At 37.5% G+C, this 19,608-nt stretch overlaps 1 protein-coding gene across 7 annotated transcripts in view; it reads right to left on the reverse strand.

Annotated features, from left to right (window-relative positions):
- Nucleotides 1-18,886, reverse strand: part of SUPT20H (SPT20 homolog, SAGA complex component) — a 30,001-nt gene extending 11,115 nt beyond the window's left edge. For 3 of the 7 annotated variants that reach the window (XM_082279103.1, XM_082279102.1, XM_082279099.1), the window contains exons 1-18: nt 18,768-18,886; nt 17,969-18,066; nt 15,956-15,991; nt 14,775-14,833; nt 14,625-14,691; nt 13,197-13,326; nt 12,495-12,598; nt 11,845-11,961; nt 11,659-11,712; nt 11,320-11,459; nt 9,914-10,070; nt 9,771-9,827; nt 8,094-8,165; nt 6,965-7,122; nt 4,737-4,769; nt 2,724-2,835; nt 474-582; nt 66-224 (exon numbers count right to left, since the gene is read on the reverse strand). In XM_082279103.1, the coding sequence (XP_082135229.1) occupies nt 66-224; nt 474-582; nt 2,724-2,835; nt 4,737-4,769; nt 6,965-7,122; nt 8,094-8,165; nt 9,771-9,827; nt 9,914-10,070; nt 11,320-11,459; nt 11,659-11,712; nt 11,845-11,961; nt 12,495-12,598; nt 13,197-13,326; nt 14,625-14,691; nt 14,775-14,833; nt 15,956-15,991; nt 17,969-17,986 (1,582 nt within the window). In that variant the 5' untranslated portion in view covers nt 17,987-18,066; nt 18,768-18,886. The remainder of the gene's footprint in view (nt 1-65; nt 225-473; nt 583-2,723; nt 2,836-4,736; nt 4,770-6,964; nt 7,123-8,093; nt 8,166-9,770; nt 9,828-9,913; nt 10,071-11,319; nt 11,460-11,658; nt 11,713-11,844; nt 11,962-12,494; nt 12,599-13,196; nt 13,327-14,624; nt 14,692-14,774; nt 14,834-15,955; nt 15,992-17,968; nt 18,067-18,767) is intronic. The other 4 variants (XM_082279104.1, XM_082279100.1, XM_082279105.1 and 1 more) reach the window with 3 other exon arrangements.
- Nucleotides 18,887-19,608: the final 722 nt, after the last annotated feature.

Raw genomic sequence — 19,608 nt, forward strand, 5'->3', positions numbered from 1 at the left:
GTTTATCTCAGGAAGCATTTATGCAAAAGCCTAAGATTTAATGGAGAATTTAGGTCGTGACTCACTTTGTGAAGAGCTCGCAGGAGACATGGCAGCTGGAGAGAGCATGCTAACTTGATTAAGATCCATAGATTGTTTCCGAGAAAGACCAGGAGGCTTAGAAGGAGGAGGTGGAGTTGGGGATTTTAGATGGCCACTTGACTGTTGTGAACTAAAAATATTACCTGAAAAAGCATAATTAAAATACATTACTATTCTGTGAGTACATGTTAACTTGAATATTAGGATAAAATTTTCTGAATAATATAATCAGAAATTAAAAAAAAAACCAAAAACAAAACACAAAAAACCATGCTCTTCTCACAGATAAGATGCTGGTATTTTTTTATTAGATCTTTACTAAAGGGATATCCTGTCATTTTACAACAGGCAGAACATGTTAAAATGAGACACTTGAGTCAAAAAATAATTACCTGAAGAGCTACTTCCTGAACTTGAAGGTAATTTGATAGGAGGAGGTCGGTGTTTTACACCTTTCCCCAGTACTGAAGACTGAACAGAGCCTGATACACTTTCTGGCTGCTGGGAGGAAAGAGAAATTAACACTACCAGAGCAATGATAAGAGCTTCCACATAGCTGGCAGAAAAGACAATTCGACTGATTTGTATTAAGGCTTCTCAGAACAACGACAAAATTCCTTTCAGACATTTCAGATGAACTCTCTTTAGATAAAGTGTTTACCATCAAGAAGCAGCATGAAAATGCTGGTAAAAATTTAAACTGAGCAAAGAAGCAAGTAAAATAATTAAAGAGTTTCATTTACTCCATAATTCTGAAATTCTTTTAGTAATTTTCACAAATGCAAAAGTGACAAATACACTTGAAGTAACAGAACATTTAGGTTTTAATTGAAAAATTACCTAATTTCATTCATTCATTCATATATACCTGCCATTTTCAACCAAGACAGACTTAAAGAACAGGATCAGAATTCTTCATTCTGGGAGCAGGATTTGAAATAAGTTCAGGAAAATCCTGAATGCAGAGAAATCAAAACACATTTCCCCACTGGCTTCAGTGGGACAAGAACTTCATATTTTTAGAGAGAAGATGCAGCCTTTTTGTTTGTTCTTATAACCTGATTATTAGGTTGTCTGAACATAAATCTACTTCAGCTACTCGAGTCTGTAGTTCTCATTCACAACAGACCCTAAATCCATTATTCCAATAGCTGACACTGTCAAAAGACTCAGCAGTGAAACACATTCACAGTTACAGTCTATGTGTTTGTACCTATAAAGCAGGTATCCATAAATGAAAATAACGTCTACACAAACATACAGTTCACAAACTGCTGAAACTAGGAACTGAGGCTGGCAATATAGTGAACAGAGTACTTCATTACTGGAGTCTCAATCAGATGTGCATGAGCTAAGAAATCAGAGCATTGTGCAGAATCACCCATTTTGGTGAGCTTAGCTTCCACTGATTCTCAGTATTAAGAGACAATCCCTCTAATTTTCTAATTGCTTGCTTATAAAAACGAATCTTTTGAGGAAAATTCTGAGGACTACCTTTCTCTTCTTCTATTAAAATCTGCTTCTTGCTTTCTTGATTTTGAAAATAAAGACCAACGCCCCATTCCAATGATGATTAAATACAGTAACCTGAGTAACTCTGGTCCAGCTTTTGGTGGAGGCTTGGAAAGGCAGGCAAGTTGACTTCCACAAGTACCCTTCCACCCCAATCACTGTATGATTTTAATGTATATACACACACGTGCATGTACATGCCTGTATGTGTGCACTCATACAGAGAAACATTCATATCCCTTTCTGCAACTGCTGGCCTTGGAATGCTGCTGGTCTGGCTGACACCAGGAACTACCTCTTTCAGAGACACATTGTTGGGAGTTCATAAATAGATATTTAGGGGAAATTTAATTCATAGGAAGGTATTTAGGGAATACCCCAGTGGATACAAATCTCATTTACTAGGTGGAGCGTAACATACAGCTCACTGCTAAAGCACTGACTCTGACCAAAAAAGGCCAGAAGCAGCAAGTAAAACACAAGGCAATGCCAACAGGCAGGAAAATTAGGGAATGCAAGAATTTATACTGGAAATGTAGAAATGCGTGTGCATGTAAACATGCACACTTTAAAGTTGTTGGGGCTTGTGTTTTGGAGGTTTTTTTGTTGGTTTTTTTTGTCTGTTTGGGTTTATTTTTTTGCCATTTTTGTTTGAAGGTTTTTTTGCCTTTGCTTTTTTGTCTTTTTTTTAAGTTTTCCTCCTCAAATTGAAGAGAAAATAATTTGAATTTCTAAAAGGTAAAGGAAGTTCAGCTACTCCATCTGCTTCTGTGTTTACTGACCTGCAAAACAAGACACACAGCTGCATTTTACTATACTGCTCTATGAAAGTTTCATCTGAACAGGGGAAAATGCTAAAACAAAACTTTGGAGCTAACTACATGATACACAGCAAACCCCCCACCCCTCAAAACAGCTAAAAGACAACATTTGAACATTGGAAATATAAATGCTTCCCACTAACTTTTCCAATATACTCACATTGAATGATCATGACCATAACACATTTAAAAATTCATTCAGGATGACATTTTTAGGTTATTTTACTGTTAAATGTGGATAGCAAAAATTATTCTACTAATTCAATAATTAAGGACAAATAAAAGAAATGCGTAACTTGATAAACTCACTTCCATTTCCTTCCCTGGAGAAAGATGACTGACTGATCCACTTGAATTATGAAACATTTTCACAGTACATTTAGCTTCATTTTGCACTAACTCCTGGTACTGGTTCACCACCCTGAAACAAACAATGAGGACATAAAAAGATTCACAACTTTGAACTTCTAAAGTAGATAAGTATAGATTAAACACATAATTGTGAATGTTATAGTCATATATTTTATATATTATGTGAGCATATCTCTACATAACACAGAGATTCACATATAAAAAACATATTTATACCTCTTTGTATCTTTCTACATTATATTCCTGGTCTCTTAGGTTTATTCCATTTTAACTTTTAATCTCTTTTTTTTCTAATGCAAAGTACAGTGTGAGAAGCACTCTATTGGAGGAATATGGGAAACAATAGACAGAACAGTTCCATTCCCAAAAGCAACTGCAGATCTTTCGGATGTCAGTCAACGGGGATCCCATTCCCCCTTTATTACAGAGGTCCAGAATCTTTTCATAGAAGTGTCTCTTCTGCCTGTGGAACAGCTGACCCTCCTTTAGCTTGAGCTCTATGTCAGGTGAGGAGTCTAAATGCAAGGGCTGAACAATCACTCCTCTATGAACATTATGACAAACATTTGATAAAGCATCAGGCAAACAAGTTTAAAATACTGTTCTATCAAAATGAATCATACAGCTCTACTAATCTGAAACAAGTTGAGGGAATACTGTTTCACAAAGATGAGCAGAATATACAAAGTGACCTTGAAATATCAAGCTGAAGTGCTGTGGTCACTTAACATTCTGGCAGACTAGACCTCAGTGAAAACCTGCTGGAATATTTCCATTACCTCACACCTAAATGTGACAAACTACACTTTATTTTGATATAGCCCTGCTTCTGTCATATGCTGTTACCTGACTACTGCAGACATAAGCAAAGGTCCCAACACACACAACAGAGGAAAGGGGGGAGTGTACCTTTTTTAGCAATTAGATTTTAGACTGACTCAAAATTACAGTGGAATCAGGGTAGTAAAATGCCATGTACTTGAAAAGGTCATCCTGCCCCCCCCTACTGTTTCTAGTTGTCCTTGTCCCTGAAACCCTGATTCTGACAAAAGGACTTGCACAACCCAGTGATAAACATGATCAGGAAATCAATCCCAGTTAAAACTAAGCTCTTGTAACATTGTTTTACTTTTCAGCCAACCAATTCCCCCCCAGTTCAGCTTACAGAACAAGCAGCAAAAGTATCAGCACAAAGGAGGCAGGAGAGAATATAAGCAAAGAGTTTCTTAATCAAAATTACCTATTTAAAAAAAGAATATTATTACTGGTTTTTGATCAAATAGAAGACTCATTTGCCTGCCAGGCACATAAGGGGTGCAGGGGGATAAGAGCTATGGCATGTACATCAGCTGGAGGTATCCGATGGGGGCACAAAAACACAACTGGCTCTGACAGAGGTTGCTTTTTAATGGTTCTGTGCTCATATGCACAGGCAATCTAGGGTGATGCATGCTGAAAAACACTTAAAAACCACTTATTTTGCTGCCTCAGATATCCCTGAATTGCTACTCCTACTCATTCTACAACTAAAATATGCTGAAAAACTGTTTTATTACTTGCTTCCCTAGGAAGGCTGAATCAAGACATGCACAGTGCACAAAACTAAGACATATAAATCTTAAATCCTAGATTACACTTCAAATGACAAGTTCAAATGAACCATTTCCATCACTGTTAATTTACCATACCAAATGGCAATGCTCTCAGAGTTCAGGTAGCATGACAAGCTGTACTCACGTATTTGATGTCCTCTATTCTTCCTTGCTTGGTAAATACAGAAACTACACACTATCCTACTTCTTGTTATGATGATTAGTTCCTCTTATTTTTCCTCATTTGTTCTGCATCTGTTTCCACAAACCATAACACTGGCAGCCATAACTGCCAAAAAGGAACAAAGCTTATTATTTGTCATCAATCCAAATAGATGCACAAACTATATTAATTTACCTTTCAGCATCAGTCTTCGAACCAATAAGGAACCTAAAATGTAAAGTACATTTTCAGTCATGACTTGGACTAAAAGAACATATTTTTATTATCACAAGGCTTCAAACAAATGACAGTGCTGTGTTTTTTTCATACCTGCTCAAAATACAAACAATAACGTATCCATTCAATGGACTGGGTATTATTCAGTACTTGAAACACACACTTGACTTCCTATCTATAATATATACACACATGATCTAATATGGTTTCCTTTAACAGTAAATCACCTACAAAGCAAAAGGCAGACTATAGAAATTTTGGATTTTATATATTAAAAAAAATGGGAGTGAGTAACTGCTACAGAATTATTAGTGTAAAAAGTACAAAGGAAGAGTTATGTATAAATTAACAGCATACCAGTACACTCAGACTGAAATACAAGTGTCCTGAGGGGATGTCAAAAACAGCCTTAGGCATAATATTTTAAGAAACGTTCAGTTTGCATTGTTTGATTTTACTTATGCCAATTGCAATTCCCTGTAGTCTTCCAGACCTCCTAAATAAGTATCTCTCTTTTGTGTAACAGTTATGGCTTGCAAACTTATTACTATGCTTTTTAACTTCACAGAACTTTCTCTAGCTCCAAAAAGAAAAAGCTATTAAAAAACCCTTTTATTTTATTGAACAACAAAAATGCTTACTTCTTCTTTCATTTCATATGGCAGTTTGCTAATGAGGAGTTATCCAAGTTTTGATGAACTTTAATTGTCAGTGTCTTACCAGTTATTTCCAAAACCCTCCAGGCATCTAAAACCTCTAAACTAATTTAATTCTCAGCCTTATTACAGAACTCTAAGCTAGCACTGCTGTTCAGGGAACATCAGTACTAAGTATGTGTGCTGGTTTTGGCTGGGATAGAGTCAATTTTCTCCATAGTAGCTGATACAGGGCTGTTTTGGATTTGTGCTGAAACCAGTGTTAGTAATACATAGGTGTTTTAGCAATTCTTAAGCAGTACCTACACAGGCCTTTTCTGTCTCTTATGAGCAAAAGGGCTGGGGTGTACAAGAAGTTGGGAAGTGATGCTGCAAGGACAGCTGACCCCAAATGACTAAAGGAGGGGATATTCCATACCATACGGCATCATGCTCAGCATATAAAGCCAGGGCAAGAAGGAAGAGAGGGGTGGGGGGAGCATTTAGAGAAAAAGCATCTGTCTTTCCAAGTAACCACCAGGTGTGATGGGGCCCTGCCCTCCTGGAGACAGGAAAACACCTATCTGCCCATGGGAAGTGGTGAATGAATTCCTTGTTTTGTTTTGCTTCCATGTGTGGGTTTTCCTTTACCTACTAAACTGTATTTAATCTCAACCCACATGGTTCCTCACTTTTACCCTTGCTATTCCTTCCCCCATCCCACCACGGAGGCCGGGGGAGGAGGGAGTGAGTGCTTGCATGGTGCTTAGTTGCCAGCTGGGGTTAAACCACAACAGTATGGAAACAAATAATAAGTAAATAGCTCAAGTCTAGGGATAAAATATTCTTAATACTTAATACTTTTAAGATTTTCATAAAAATAAGAGAATGATTACATACTAGATGATAAAAGTAACTTTCATTAGCAGAACTAAAAAGTTTGCTCAGTCTCACTGCTCCTTGCCTTACTGAAATTTATGGGCTCTACTCTGCTGCACAGGTTCCTCTACACAAATAATCTGGTACATACAACAAAAAGAGCCAAGAACAGAGGATCTTTGTAGAATCACAGCCAAAACCAGCATATTCCAAACAATTCAAAATTATGCAGCTTCTTAGAAGCTCATGTTTTTCTTCATTTATTTAGTTTAACTGGATCTAAGAGTAAACAGAATATAGTCAAGTCTTATGCTTTCACAGCATCAAGCAAATTTTGAGAACAATTAAAATTCTGAGTATCACCAAAAAAAGAGTGCAGCAATAATCTCTTATGGTGTCTCCACAATCTGCATGATTGGATTTGCTGGTAGTCTTATTTTCCCCTCTATGTATCTTTAATGTAAAAGAATGCACCAATTTAACAAGAAAGCACATTTGAAATATGATGGTTGCTTGTACACATTTTGTTTTGGTTTGAGTTTTTTCGTGTTAAAAAATCTTAAATCAGACATCTAGCTCTAGAGTATTTTTATGACTGAAAATGATAAATAATGTTTGTTTTCCTTCACCTATTGGATCGCAGCATTGTTTAAAAAAGAACATGTAACTTACTGTGATGGAGTTAATAGGTTGTCATTTTCCTCATCACCTTTGAGTGTCTGAATTTTACCATAGTACAAGGGATTGCCAAGAGACTGAAAAATGGTCAGTTTTGTTTTTTGAAGCTGATTACCAACTTCACATTCAAACACATAATCATCCTTCATTTCCTAAAAAGACAGAATGAACTAGTAAGTCTTGAACAAGCATTAGCTGAAACAGTGAGTAAAACAGAGCAGCTCTATATACAATATCGAGTAAGAAACATTGTATAAGTAACTCTGAACATAAGTAACACTCTCTAGGAAGGGGTGCATTATCTAAAATGAAACTGATTCCAGAAGTTATATTAACAGGATGAGAGGAAAAAGAGTTTATTGTCTCTTAAAAATACAAAGATTCTCTTAAAAATACAAAGATATTGCAAACCCCAAACAATCATGTTAGACACGGAAAGGCAGACTGGGTAAACATATATAGAAACAGTTTTATATGAATTATGAAAATGCGAAAAGCGTTCAGAGTAAAATACTGGAGCTGAACATTAAGTTATATGGGAAAGTATTACTTTTTTCCAATATGCAACTACAAAGATATCATGATACATGCTGTTAATAAAGATAGGATCTTGCCTCTGAAATTATAAAAATTAATCAATTATTTATGTCTGATTATATTAAATTACTACTTCTGATCAAATCACATAGTTTGTGTCAAAAATCTTAAGATTCAACTTAAACATTGCAGAAAGAGTTTTTTGTAAGAGGCATTTAATATTAATCACTTCCAAAATTTAACATTTTGATTTCAATAAAGCTCTTTTTCATCAGCCTTTGAGTGTCCGAGTAAAGAAAGCAATTTGTTGTGCAAAGTACTGCTCCATGTAAATTATTATCCTTTCTTTTGTACAAACTGCTAATCCTTGTATTTCTGGAAAATTCGAGGAAATCAGACTGATTACATGCTTGCTTACTGTATAAAATTACAAGTATCTTTGGTAATCTTCCCATGTCTCTGTAACACATGGAAGATTAATTAAATTGCGGGAGGGAAGATTATTCCACATTACATTGATTTTGTTGAAATAAGAAGCATTTTAACTAGAGACAGTGAAGTTTGGCCAAAGGTCTAAACTACTCACGTGTGCTGGCCAGACAGTTGGTTGTGAGTCATCAGACTTGATAGACTTTTCCACTTTGGCATATTTTTCCACCTTATAGAAAATAGAGAGATCAGAAAAGAAAGAATTCCCTATGTTATGAATTCAGAGAAACTTAACTGAAGAACCTTCGGAACTTTACATTTTTAGCGTTACACCATATTTGCTATGTTAAACTTAACAAAAGAGTGAAACATGGTTTCAGACTACAGATTGAAATCATTGCCTGCAATGTGGAATGGTTAAGTAACTTCACAGTAACAGTAATTCCTAAAGCCTCTGATTATGTCAAGTACAACACAGTTGAAGTGAAAAGAGAGGTTTGTTTGTAAAACTTACACTGTCATTTCATGTGTAATTCGCATTCTTGCCAGCCCTATGTCCAAAGCTACAGTCTTGTCTAGTCTACAGTCTTTTAAAAAAATCTCAGAACCTCAGTATACTAGAGAAGACTTGTGGGAAGGGACCTGGGGGTCCTGGTTAGTGGCAAGTCAAATCTGAGTCAGCAGTGCCCTGGCAGCCAGGAGCATGGGAGCCTGGAGCCATGTTCTGGGGTGCATCAGGCACAGCATCGCCAGCTGGGCAAGGGAGGGGATTGTCCTGCTCTGCTCTGCACTGGGGTGGCCTCACCTCGAGTGCTGGGGGCAGTTTTGGGTGCCACAACGTAAGAAAGATATAAAGTTACGAGAGAGTGCTCTAAGGAGGGCCACAAGGATAGTGAAGGTTGCGGAGGGGAAGCCATATGAGGAAATCACTTGGTCTGCTCAGCCTGGAGGAGACTGAGGGGAGACCTCACTGCAGTTATACCTTCCTCGTGAGGGGAAGAGGAGGGGCAGGCACTGATCTCTTCTCTGTGGTGACCAGTGACAGGAACTGAGGGAATGGCCTGCAGCTGTGTCAGGGGAGGTTTAGGCTGGATATTAGGACAAGGTTCTTCAACCAGAGGGTGGCTGGCACTGGAACAGGCCCCCCAGCATCAAGCAGGGCACAGCATCAAGCCTGAGTGCAAGAAGCGTTTGGACAAAACACATGGTATGATTTTGGGGTTGTCCTGTCCTGCAGGACTACGAGTTGGACTTGATGACCCTTGTAGGTCCCTTCCAACTCAGGATATTCTGTCAGTCCCTTCTGTACACTAGTAGTATGTGTTTTAGCAGTGCTAGCAACTAAGAATGCGAATGTGCCTGGGAGAAAAATGCACACAGAGTGAACAAAAGAACTCTCAACCAGAATTCTCTGCATAAGATTTAAAACTTTTCAAAAGATTAATGTCCCATAGTATAATACAGGAAAAGAGAGGAATTTCTACCAGGATGAAAAGTGACTAATTTTAAAATAACCTACAGACCTCATTTGTTTTTCTGGCTTTTGTACTCTCAGACAACTTCAAATAGACATGTGCTCATTGAGCCCACAGAAGAACAATACTAACAATTTGTTTGCACTGATTACTTCATCCAAACTATTCTGTTACAATTGCAATACATTGCAGTATGGCATAACTTGTGTTTATACCTTATGGTACAGAAAAGTAATTGTAAATGTTAAAGTCACTCCCCTTTTTTAAAAGTCATTCTTTGATACTGGTTACTTCTTAGATACTTATTCATATAATACAATTTCTAATAATTGCTAATTATACATAATTGGTGGTCTTACATCTACTTCAGATGGAGCAGTCAAGTAGCAAGGGTTCTGTTTCCACATATCCACGCACTGGAAGATGAAAAAGCAGGATTAATATATTAAATACTTTAATTAAATAGTTAGAAGTGTATTACATTACTTTTCAGAACACGTACATTTCCAGCTTTTGAAATTTTGAGGTCATACTGCTGGGCTGCTTTCCTCTCCTTCCTTTTCTGTAAGTAGTCAAGTAGTCTGAGCTGAGGTGGAGTTGAATAATGAGCTACTTCTTGCTGTCTGTTCAGAGAGGACCTTGAGTACCTTTTGAAGCACCTATGGTGAAATGACACTTAATGTTGTGAAACCATAAACATTAAATTCTCCACTGTCTTGTGTACAAACACAGAAATATGCAGTGCACTGCTACGTACATTGAGACTAGAAAGTTTTTAAATACCAGTTTGAAATTGCTTTTCTGGATTACACTGCACAACCTCAAAACTTGATTATATTCATAAAACATACTTGTATTCTGTTCATCTGTTTCAGCACTAAGAATGGGGTTATTTTTAAAATGCATAATTTAAGTACATCATCAAAATGAGTAAATAAGAAGTTGCCAAGCTTAAAATATTTGTGTATTGTCATAGATTTCCGTTGCAGCAAAAGATCTGTGTAATACTTATGTAACTATAAAGTCATAAAGACAGTAACTACCCTGTAGTCTTTGTTTCATGACAAACTCATAGGTACAGTAATGCCATTCTGTACATTCATTTAAGCACTTTTCCTATTTTTTTAATGGAGTATTTGTTGACCACCAAGTCTTAATTTCAAGGATAGTTTGATCAATTTCATTACTTAAATTTTTTTAGAAATTATCACTGGTTTGGCACTAGCACAGTATTTCAATGCAAGTCCAGTTTTAAGTATTTCAGTAATTGTGACAGACCATTAATATCTTTCCTTTTTACAGACTGAATGCAACTCTTGCAGAAGAACAAACATGTTGAATAAATGTTTCAGGCTTCTGTGGAAATAAAAAAGGGCCCAACCATACACAAAAGTGAAACAATTTCAACATTTTGTACATAGTACATACCACATTATTTTAAATTTTTCCATGTTTTTTATATGCTTACACTTCTTTTTTGGCCCCAACATCAAATAGACAAATAATTCCTTTCATTTGTTCATTCAGGATTAAACTTATACATAACTTTTAACAAATTAGAGACCAATATGCAATAAAATATTTATGTATTTTACATTACTGAGCTGCCATCTGACTCTGCTTACACAAAATCTATGCAAAAAAACCCCCAAATCCAAACTGCAAATATAACAGATCATGTTAAGAAAATAAATATACACACTTTCCTTTGATACAAAAATTAGCATACTAAAGCATCTACTAGTAACTGAAATATAATACAATATTAAGCACTTAAAAATATGATATAATTTCTTACTGTTTCTGACACATTCTTATTTAAGCAGGTATTACATAGGAGGAGCTAAATTTTCACATAAAGCATTACTTATATTTTTCTTTGAAAACGTGTTTCGTACTGAAAACTACCGTTTCATGGGGCGAGTGTTCATCTTCTGTTTGTTGTACAGGAGTCTGTTTGTAGTACAGGTCACTGCTATTGAAGGATCAAGACACAAAGGCTCTGCTGTAGCCAAAATAAGTTGGCTCTCAAGTAGGAGTTTGTCCTCCTGTAATATACACAGCTATTAATAAATATGAAAATACGACAACTTTTACGCTAGTTAAGTTCCTATATACCTATGCATGTGGATATTATCTTAGAAAAACAGAAAAAAAATGTTAAGCAAACAAAAAATTTTAATAAATTTTTATTTTGTTGTGTATTTATAACATCACTGTAAAGTTTTTAAATAACCTCTAACCTACCTGTGTCCATTTGTGGTTGTCACTTGTTATAGAATGCACATCACAAATTAAAGTCTGTGGAAAAAGACATAATGGTAATTAGCTTTCAACTGAATAACAGGATTTCTTAATATATGTTCAGTAACAATGCATATCCAGTCTAGGAACTACAGTAACACTGAGAAATTACTCGAGGCTCTTCTTTACCTGCATTGTAGGTCGCAAAAGAATGTGCTTGCTTTGGTACGTTGGAGATTTCATGTTACCAGACTGCCTATAGTCACGTATTTCTGCTATGACACATCCACAATGGAAAATATTAACCTGGTTGAAAGAAAAACACCAACTTTTGAATAAACAAATATTTACCAATCTGCCCCTGCCTCTACAAAGAAGTTTGTTACATAACATATAAAATTCAGTGAAACTATGAATAAAACTATTGACTGTGTTTTTCAGAGCAATGGTCTTTCCTGTGTACCTAGACATACCAAAAATACAAGCTTCAAATGCAGTGTTTTCATATACCAGCAATGCAGTTGTAAGGAATTCCCATGCCAAATGGGAATTATCCATAATGATAAAGAACAAAGGAAATTTTGCTAGAGCAGAGTTGATGATGTTCCACAGCCCTAATCATAGCAATCTCTCTTTTATCTCCTTCTCTTCAGTGTTTACTACTTTTTTTTCCCCTATATATCGATAAAGTGTTTATTTGGAGCATTAAATACTACAGTTTCAAATGCATAAGTGTTTTATGTCTTCTGCTTACAATCACCTATGTGAAGCACTCAAAAAAAATCAAGGTCTATCTGGGTACCATACGTAAGTTCTTTTTGAAAACAAAGCTTTCAAACCTGAGATTTTTCCAAAAGATCAACCAAAATAGGTGGTAGTTCCTCTGCATCCAAATATTCAAGCAGCTCTCCTTCCTCATAAGGCAGACGAATGGTCTCAGAATCTGAATTTAAACAAAACATACTACCTTTGTGTTTCAAGTTCAAACATTACCAATGAGAAACCTAAAACTTGCCACAGAAAAAAGCAAGGTTGGCAGAAACCTACCCACACAGACCATTTTTTTGCATAGTATTAATTTTTACATCCATTTCTGTTCCCAGAGCTTTAAGTTGCTCTGACTGTGCTGGTTTTTGCTTCCAAACGACATAATGTATGCTCTTATTGCACGACAGTACAAATGGCATGAACGTGTCACCAAACTGGAACACAAATGCCTTTAGACAGACCTAGACATGGGAAGCAGTGAAAGAAACAATGCAACAGAAGGAACCTGAAGTGAGATAAACTCGGACATGCAGCTCCAGAAACTAAGGGGAAATAAGAGAATGGAAGGCTATCAAAAAGACTCCTATCTACAGATTTACACTGTAGATAAACAGCTTAGAGCTTTTTAGTTCAAGTACAGTTGTTTGTTCTCCCTGCCCCATCCACCCCCAGAACTATGTTGGAAGTGAAACAGTTAAATGTAAGCAACAACACATCCTAACAATTTATATAGCATTCTGAGTATTTTTAAAAATTCATGAGAAGAATATTACCTGAACCATTTTTTCCCCTGAGCATCAGTGAATAACCCTCGTTTCCTGGATAGAGGTTCACCACTAAACATGACAACGTCTCCTGCATAACCAGCTTCTCAAGTAAATTCACATTTCGCCTCAGCTTCTGCTTTAAAAGTAAACATTGCTCATGAACATAATACTATGAAATAATTAGCAGAAATAAAAGCAATTGCTAGAACATGATTTAGATTAATGACAAATTATACATGAAAACAAGCCCAGTTAAATTTAATTGTACTGTGTTCAACAGAGAGAACATATTATACATTATCACACATCCTTATACACACAGATTTTTGTAAAAAATCCCACTTCTAAATTACAAACCCTAAAACTGTAAGTCCACAGACAACAGTTAATAAGAAAAACCCTATGCTACAATGTTGTAACTCTAGCGTGCACCATTATTTGTATCACTTCTATGAAGATCATCAATCCAGTACAACTTGTTTGATAACAACAACAAAATATTTAGTACTTTCAGACATTCCTAACAGGAGAAGATATTTCTCTCCAGGATTAAAATAATGAACTGGAGCATTTGGAAGCTTTCTTAATTGCATTTTCTTGTCTGTATTTGCTGAAATCTCATCCAGCAGCTGCAGACATTATTCCCTTATTTAACTGTAAAACTACTTTTTTGATGCACATATAGCAGATTTTTATAATTTAACTTAGTGTGTTTCAGAGACCACATATACATCCTACAAATTGAAACATTTGAAATCCCCTTACAACTTAAGACAATGAATTCTAAACCTCAGAAAATTTTACAACTTCATCCCTGAATACCAGCTCTGGGTACAACCATTAATTAGGAGTTAACCTGAGTGCTCATTTGTCTTCTCATTCATTTTTACTTCGTTGAAAGCAGCAATACAGCAGATTCCACAGCTTGTACTTCTTGTTCCACTTGACATTCAGAGTTTAGCAAAGCAATTTGTGCCTTTTACACTATATATTTAGCATTGATAAGCCTGTTTGAGCCTCTTTGCCAATATTACGAAAAATTTTCACAAAATTTCTTAGTTTACCAGCAGCTGGAGAAATAAATCTGAATTTACAACAAAATTACAGGGTCTAAAAAATTATCCACATTTTTCCCATGGCAGTCATGCTAAGCAGCTGATTGTGAAACAGTGATAACGACAACAATGCACATGGCATTGACAAGGACCCTGAACTTGAACATAAGTGCCTTTGGTGACGCAGGATTAAGACAGAATGAACAGGTCACTCAAGCCAGTCTAGGCCTTACTATTCATATTATGTAGTCTTATCTTTAGGTAACTACTACAGTAAGAAGAGTTTATACTTCTTTTAACAAAGAAATTAAAACCAAAGTATTTTCTCAACTTGCCTGTTTAGACAGAAATGAAAAGCTTCTCAGCAATTTCCACTTACCTTTATCTCAGGCTCTTTTTCACATTCTTCAATATATAAATCATAAAGTTTTTGAAATACAGATTTTCTGAAATTAAAAAAACTCAACATGTAACCAAAATTAAATCAAAGAAATGCTATTAAAAAACTAAATACTGAAACTCTTAGTACCTTCCACTGGATAAATATTTTCTTTTGGGAGGTCTCTGACGGGCACTTTCAATGATATACTAGAAGAGAAAAGTAAACCAAAAAACCAGCGTATATTATAAAGGAATTTAATTCTAGTTATCACACAACTTGAGATCACTACCAGACAGCGTTCCATGTATACAGAAAGCAATTAAAAGTTATGGTACATGACTGTTCCAAAAGTGTACTAAACACCATCTGGTTTATGTTACAGTCATCAATAAGAACACAGCTCTACTCAGCTGTCAAACACAGCATTTCATGGCTTTGCATCAGTTCCATGCAAGGTCTTGATTCTACACTCACATCTTGTAATTACAATAGCAACTAACACTACAACACTACTGTACTTAGTTACCACTACTGAAATTAGTGTGGTTAACATGCTAAGGTACAACCAAGTTTATGCATACTGGCTTGACAACATTTACAAATCAAGTACTCTTCAACATGATAATTTCAGGAAGTTCTCACTTTGTCTTTTGCATTTACATTATTTTTCTCTATAGAGCTTTACATTATAAATACGATTCACGTAGATTAAACATTTGGATTAAAAAAGAACAAGAGAAATATCATCCTCCAGTAAATGTGACTTATATTCTAACAAAGTTTTTTCAAATCTCTATTGTTCGAAGTATTTTGATTAACAGCTTAGTTCAGAATTTATGTGAAGAGAGGTTCTCCCACAGGAACATGTATTTCCCATAACAGGGTTCAAGATAACTGTTATACCAGATGCCAGCATGAAAGAATATGAATGTAAAGGCACTTGCCTCTTCATTTTCACTGGGCTACTCCTAAAAACACAAACAGGATTTTACCATATATTTCTGCCAGGTGTCTCTGTAGAGCCCTGCTTATTTCACAACACACAGATTTGCTGGTTTAAAAGGGGAAAGCTCAAGTCTATCACTTGCACAGTCTATCACCATTGCACTTGATGTTCTCAGTACAGTAAGTAAGAGAAAAATACATGACAGCAATTTCAGTGAGAATTTCGCAAATTCAGTGTTACATATACAGGTGGTTACATTCGTATATATTTATATAACGTGGTTTTCCACTGCTTTTCAAAAGAAATAAAAAACAGCTGTTGTATTTTTATAACTGTGAGAGCCATATATTATGTGCAAATAAGTAATTTAGCTGCTTCTTACCTCAGCACGATCCAATGCCAGTTCTAAAGCTTGTTGCTGCAAGAATCACAAAGGGATTTTTAGAAATTACATGACTAGTTTAAACATCCTCATACATTAAAAACACCCCAAAAACTCTACTACTCCTGATAGGAATTTATAATTAGAAGATGGGCTCAAAAATTCTTTGGCACATACTAAACTTAGCAGCTAAAAACTCATGTAACTGTATCGCAAGGCTTGGCTAAACTATGAAGCCTTAGAACAATGAAAGGCAATTAGAATTAAAAGTAAGAATGGAAATTACACCTAATAAAAGCAGTAGCAAATACTAACCAAATTAGTGATGACAAGTAGCAAACCTGACCTCCTTTGTTAAGCTGGTCACTAACTCAACATAAAGAACAGGCCAAAATATCCCTGAACAGACATCCAGGAAGAAAACATTTAACTTTTAGATACTGGTGCCCAAGTATTGGTCAAGTTATTTTTCACAAAATGGAAACAAAGATCTTGTGCTCAGAACATTATTTTGGCACGTAATACGATTTGACAAGTGTTCCTTATGAACATACTGTTAGGTGGCTAGGAAACAAAACCAGCTCCCACTACAGACTTCCTCCGAGGCATGCTAAAAGTCTGCCCAACCCTATGAAACACAGCAAAACCTGCAAAAGCTTCTCAATATCCCAGAGCATAGTATACTCAATACCATTTATTTTAATGAATTTAGCTCCCTTGGAATGTCTGTTACTTCAGTTCACCTGCAGTTGATATACCTCTATTTCAAAAAGAGCAAACAGCTTCATAGATCAGAATTATGAGTTCTTGGACTAAAATTTGACAAGTATTTCAAACCAGAATAAACAAGTTTTTAGACAACAGTGTCAAAAAAAACCAAGAAAGTCTTCCTTGGCTCCTAATGTTCCTTCTCTGGCACTCACTTAAGCTTTGACACTTCCTTTGTGTGGGAATAATGTGCAGCTGCTAAATGAACCAGACAATGAAACTGATTTGGGGCAGGGAGGAAAGAGAGGACAATATTAAGAATCAAAGTGTTGTAGAAGAATGCCATAGTCTTGATTCATGTCCAGGTAAGTCCAGAGAAGCAATGCATTAACTTCAGTGGCAGGTGGACAAAGTCCTTAGGAATGTACATATGACAAGCTCTAATATTCAGTAAAGCTTAGGAACATTTGTAATAGGTACCTCTTCCCAAACGTGTGTTTGCCCTATTTCCTCAGTTTAAACCATCCCTATCAGCTGCTCCTTAAAGCAAACACCTCTACTCAAGCCTCAAGGAACTGAAGACACATGAGCCATGTCCAATCCAAGACAGCAGCAGTTATTACAGAGATAATATTAGAATAGGATGCAGTGAAGAAAACCATACTACACAGCAACAAAAGAACAACAAAGAAATATACAACAAAACCACTCATGTAATGTACCTAAACCAAAATTTCTTACCTGTTCATGAAAATCCCCCCACCTACTTACTGTGCTATTGTGTGGTAGAATCTGCCATGACAGAACATTTAAGTTTTCAAATGTCTAGGTGTTTTTAAGAAAATGTCTAATACTGATGCTTTCTATGTAAGTGGATATATCTAGTAGAAACACCTACAGTGCTTATGTCTAATGGGTTACAGCATGATTTCAAATATTCAATTCACTGACTGCTTAGCATTAGGTAAAAACCCATGGCAACATTAGCATCTGTGAATACAAGACTACTATGTAGAAGCAGGATTTATATGTACCCAAATTTCTGCCAACACTCCTGACTGAAAAGACACCACTAGCTTGGTAAGGCAATTCCTATGCTGCACTGTCCAGTAAGTGTTTAGTAATATTCAAAAACTATGAAAGAAGACACCCCTGAAGAAGGAAATATCAGAATTCAGCAGTGACAAGCAAACTAGGTTTTTTTAAACAAAAAGTCAAATATTAATGGCATCCTTCTCATCAGCCAGACAGCTAGCAGACTAGAGGAAAAAGATCTGAAAATATATCATCTGAATCTTAACTTACCATTGTAGTTGAAGCCATGTGGCCGAATGGCAAAAGAAGTACTTAAGGAGTTTCATGCAGCAGGCAAAGAATCATATTTGATGGTCAGACTTGGGGTACTGTAAAGAAAAAAAATCAAGGAAAAAAAATACCACTGAGAAACTAAATGGGCATTTTATTTAAATACAACATTTTTAGTGGTTAATTGTACTTAAATCTCATTTGCATAGTTTCCTTTCCTCCAAAAGTAGGAACAAGAGCTCCATTCGCTGCTAGTGCAGAGGTTCAGTCCAATGACTACTACTGCTTTTCACAATCACCTTACAGTGGTTTTATTCAATTGTAAAGCAAAAAGCCTATAAGTGCATATATACTTTTCTCTACTGCAGCCGTCTACCTAGACTATCCCAAATGTCACATCCTCAGATGCACACAAGGCTGAAACGTTTAATGACAAGCAGAGCGTTTAGCACACCCCATCAGCTCTTTTGTTTTGCTTTTGAGAAGGTGTTATTCCATAGCCAACACCTCCACTAGCGGTGTCTTGTGGCATTGTTTGGTTTAATACTGACTCACAGCAAGCTGTCAATCAGGAAATGAAAATAATTTGCTGCGGCCGCCTCCGCGGAGCCGCCGGGGCAGAGAGCGAGCGGCGCAGCCACCGACGGCAGCGGCCGGCCGGGAAGGGCCGGGCCGGCCCAAGCCAAGGGCGCAGGCCGGGCCCCCCCGTCCCGCCCGGCCCAGCCCCGGCCCCGACCCCGTGCCCGCCGCCCCCTCCCCGGCTGGTGCGGGGCTCCCCGTGCCCGCCGAGCGCCGGTACCTGGCGGCCTCTCCCGCGGAGCCCCCGGCACAGCGGCCCCGCCGCCCGCCCGCGCATCCGCCCCCGCCGCGGCGCCCCGGCCGCTTCCGCCCGGCCGCTTCCGAGCCGCGGCCGGAAGGGGCGGGCAGGTCGCCGTGGAGACCGCGAGGGGCGGGGCAGCAGCGGGAGCGGCCGCGGCGCCGCTGTGGGGGCGGGAGGGTGCGTGCCTGAGGGACGCGGAGGGGGGCCGAGGAGTTCGGAGCGTTTGGTGGTAGTGAAGAGCGCTGCAAGCCAAAGGTTTAATGCCCTGTGAAGGTCAGGATAGGCTTCTGTGTGTGTCAGGGGTGCTGTGAGGATATTTGAAGGGTTTTGGTATGTCCATCTACTGGCCCTGCACGGGACCGTCCCCAAGAGTCACACGATGTGCGTGAGAGCATTGTCCAAAGACTTCTTGATGTCTGTCAAGCTGGTACTGTGACCACTTGCCTGGGGAGCCCATGGGCATATGGAGTCTATGGGCATCCATACTCTTTAAGTATTTCCAAGCTCTACCAGGGACATCTACACCATACATTGTACGTATGTCCATGGGCAGAGCACTTTTATGACTTGTAGCATGTTTTTCCCAGTCGTTTCTAGCACTTCTGGCTGAGTCATAATTTATTTGTTCACAGCAATGAGCAAATGTGTTATCCTGTGAACCAGTAGCCAGTCCTGTAGGAAAAGCCATACCTAACACCACTCTTGAATGCCTTTGTTAACCTTGTGATGCAGACATGTCCTAGCAAGGGGTGACTTGAAAACCCGAGAAAATTCAGACATTGGGAGCTCAGGTAGCTCTGGATAGAGTGAAATGCTTCTT

This window comes from Coloeus monedula (genome assembly GCF_965178545.1).
Source record: "Coloeus monedula genome assembly, chromosome: 3".
NCBI lineage: Eukaryota > Metazoa > Chordata > Aves > Passeriformes > Corvidae > Coloeus > Coloeus monedula.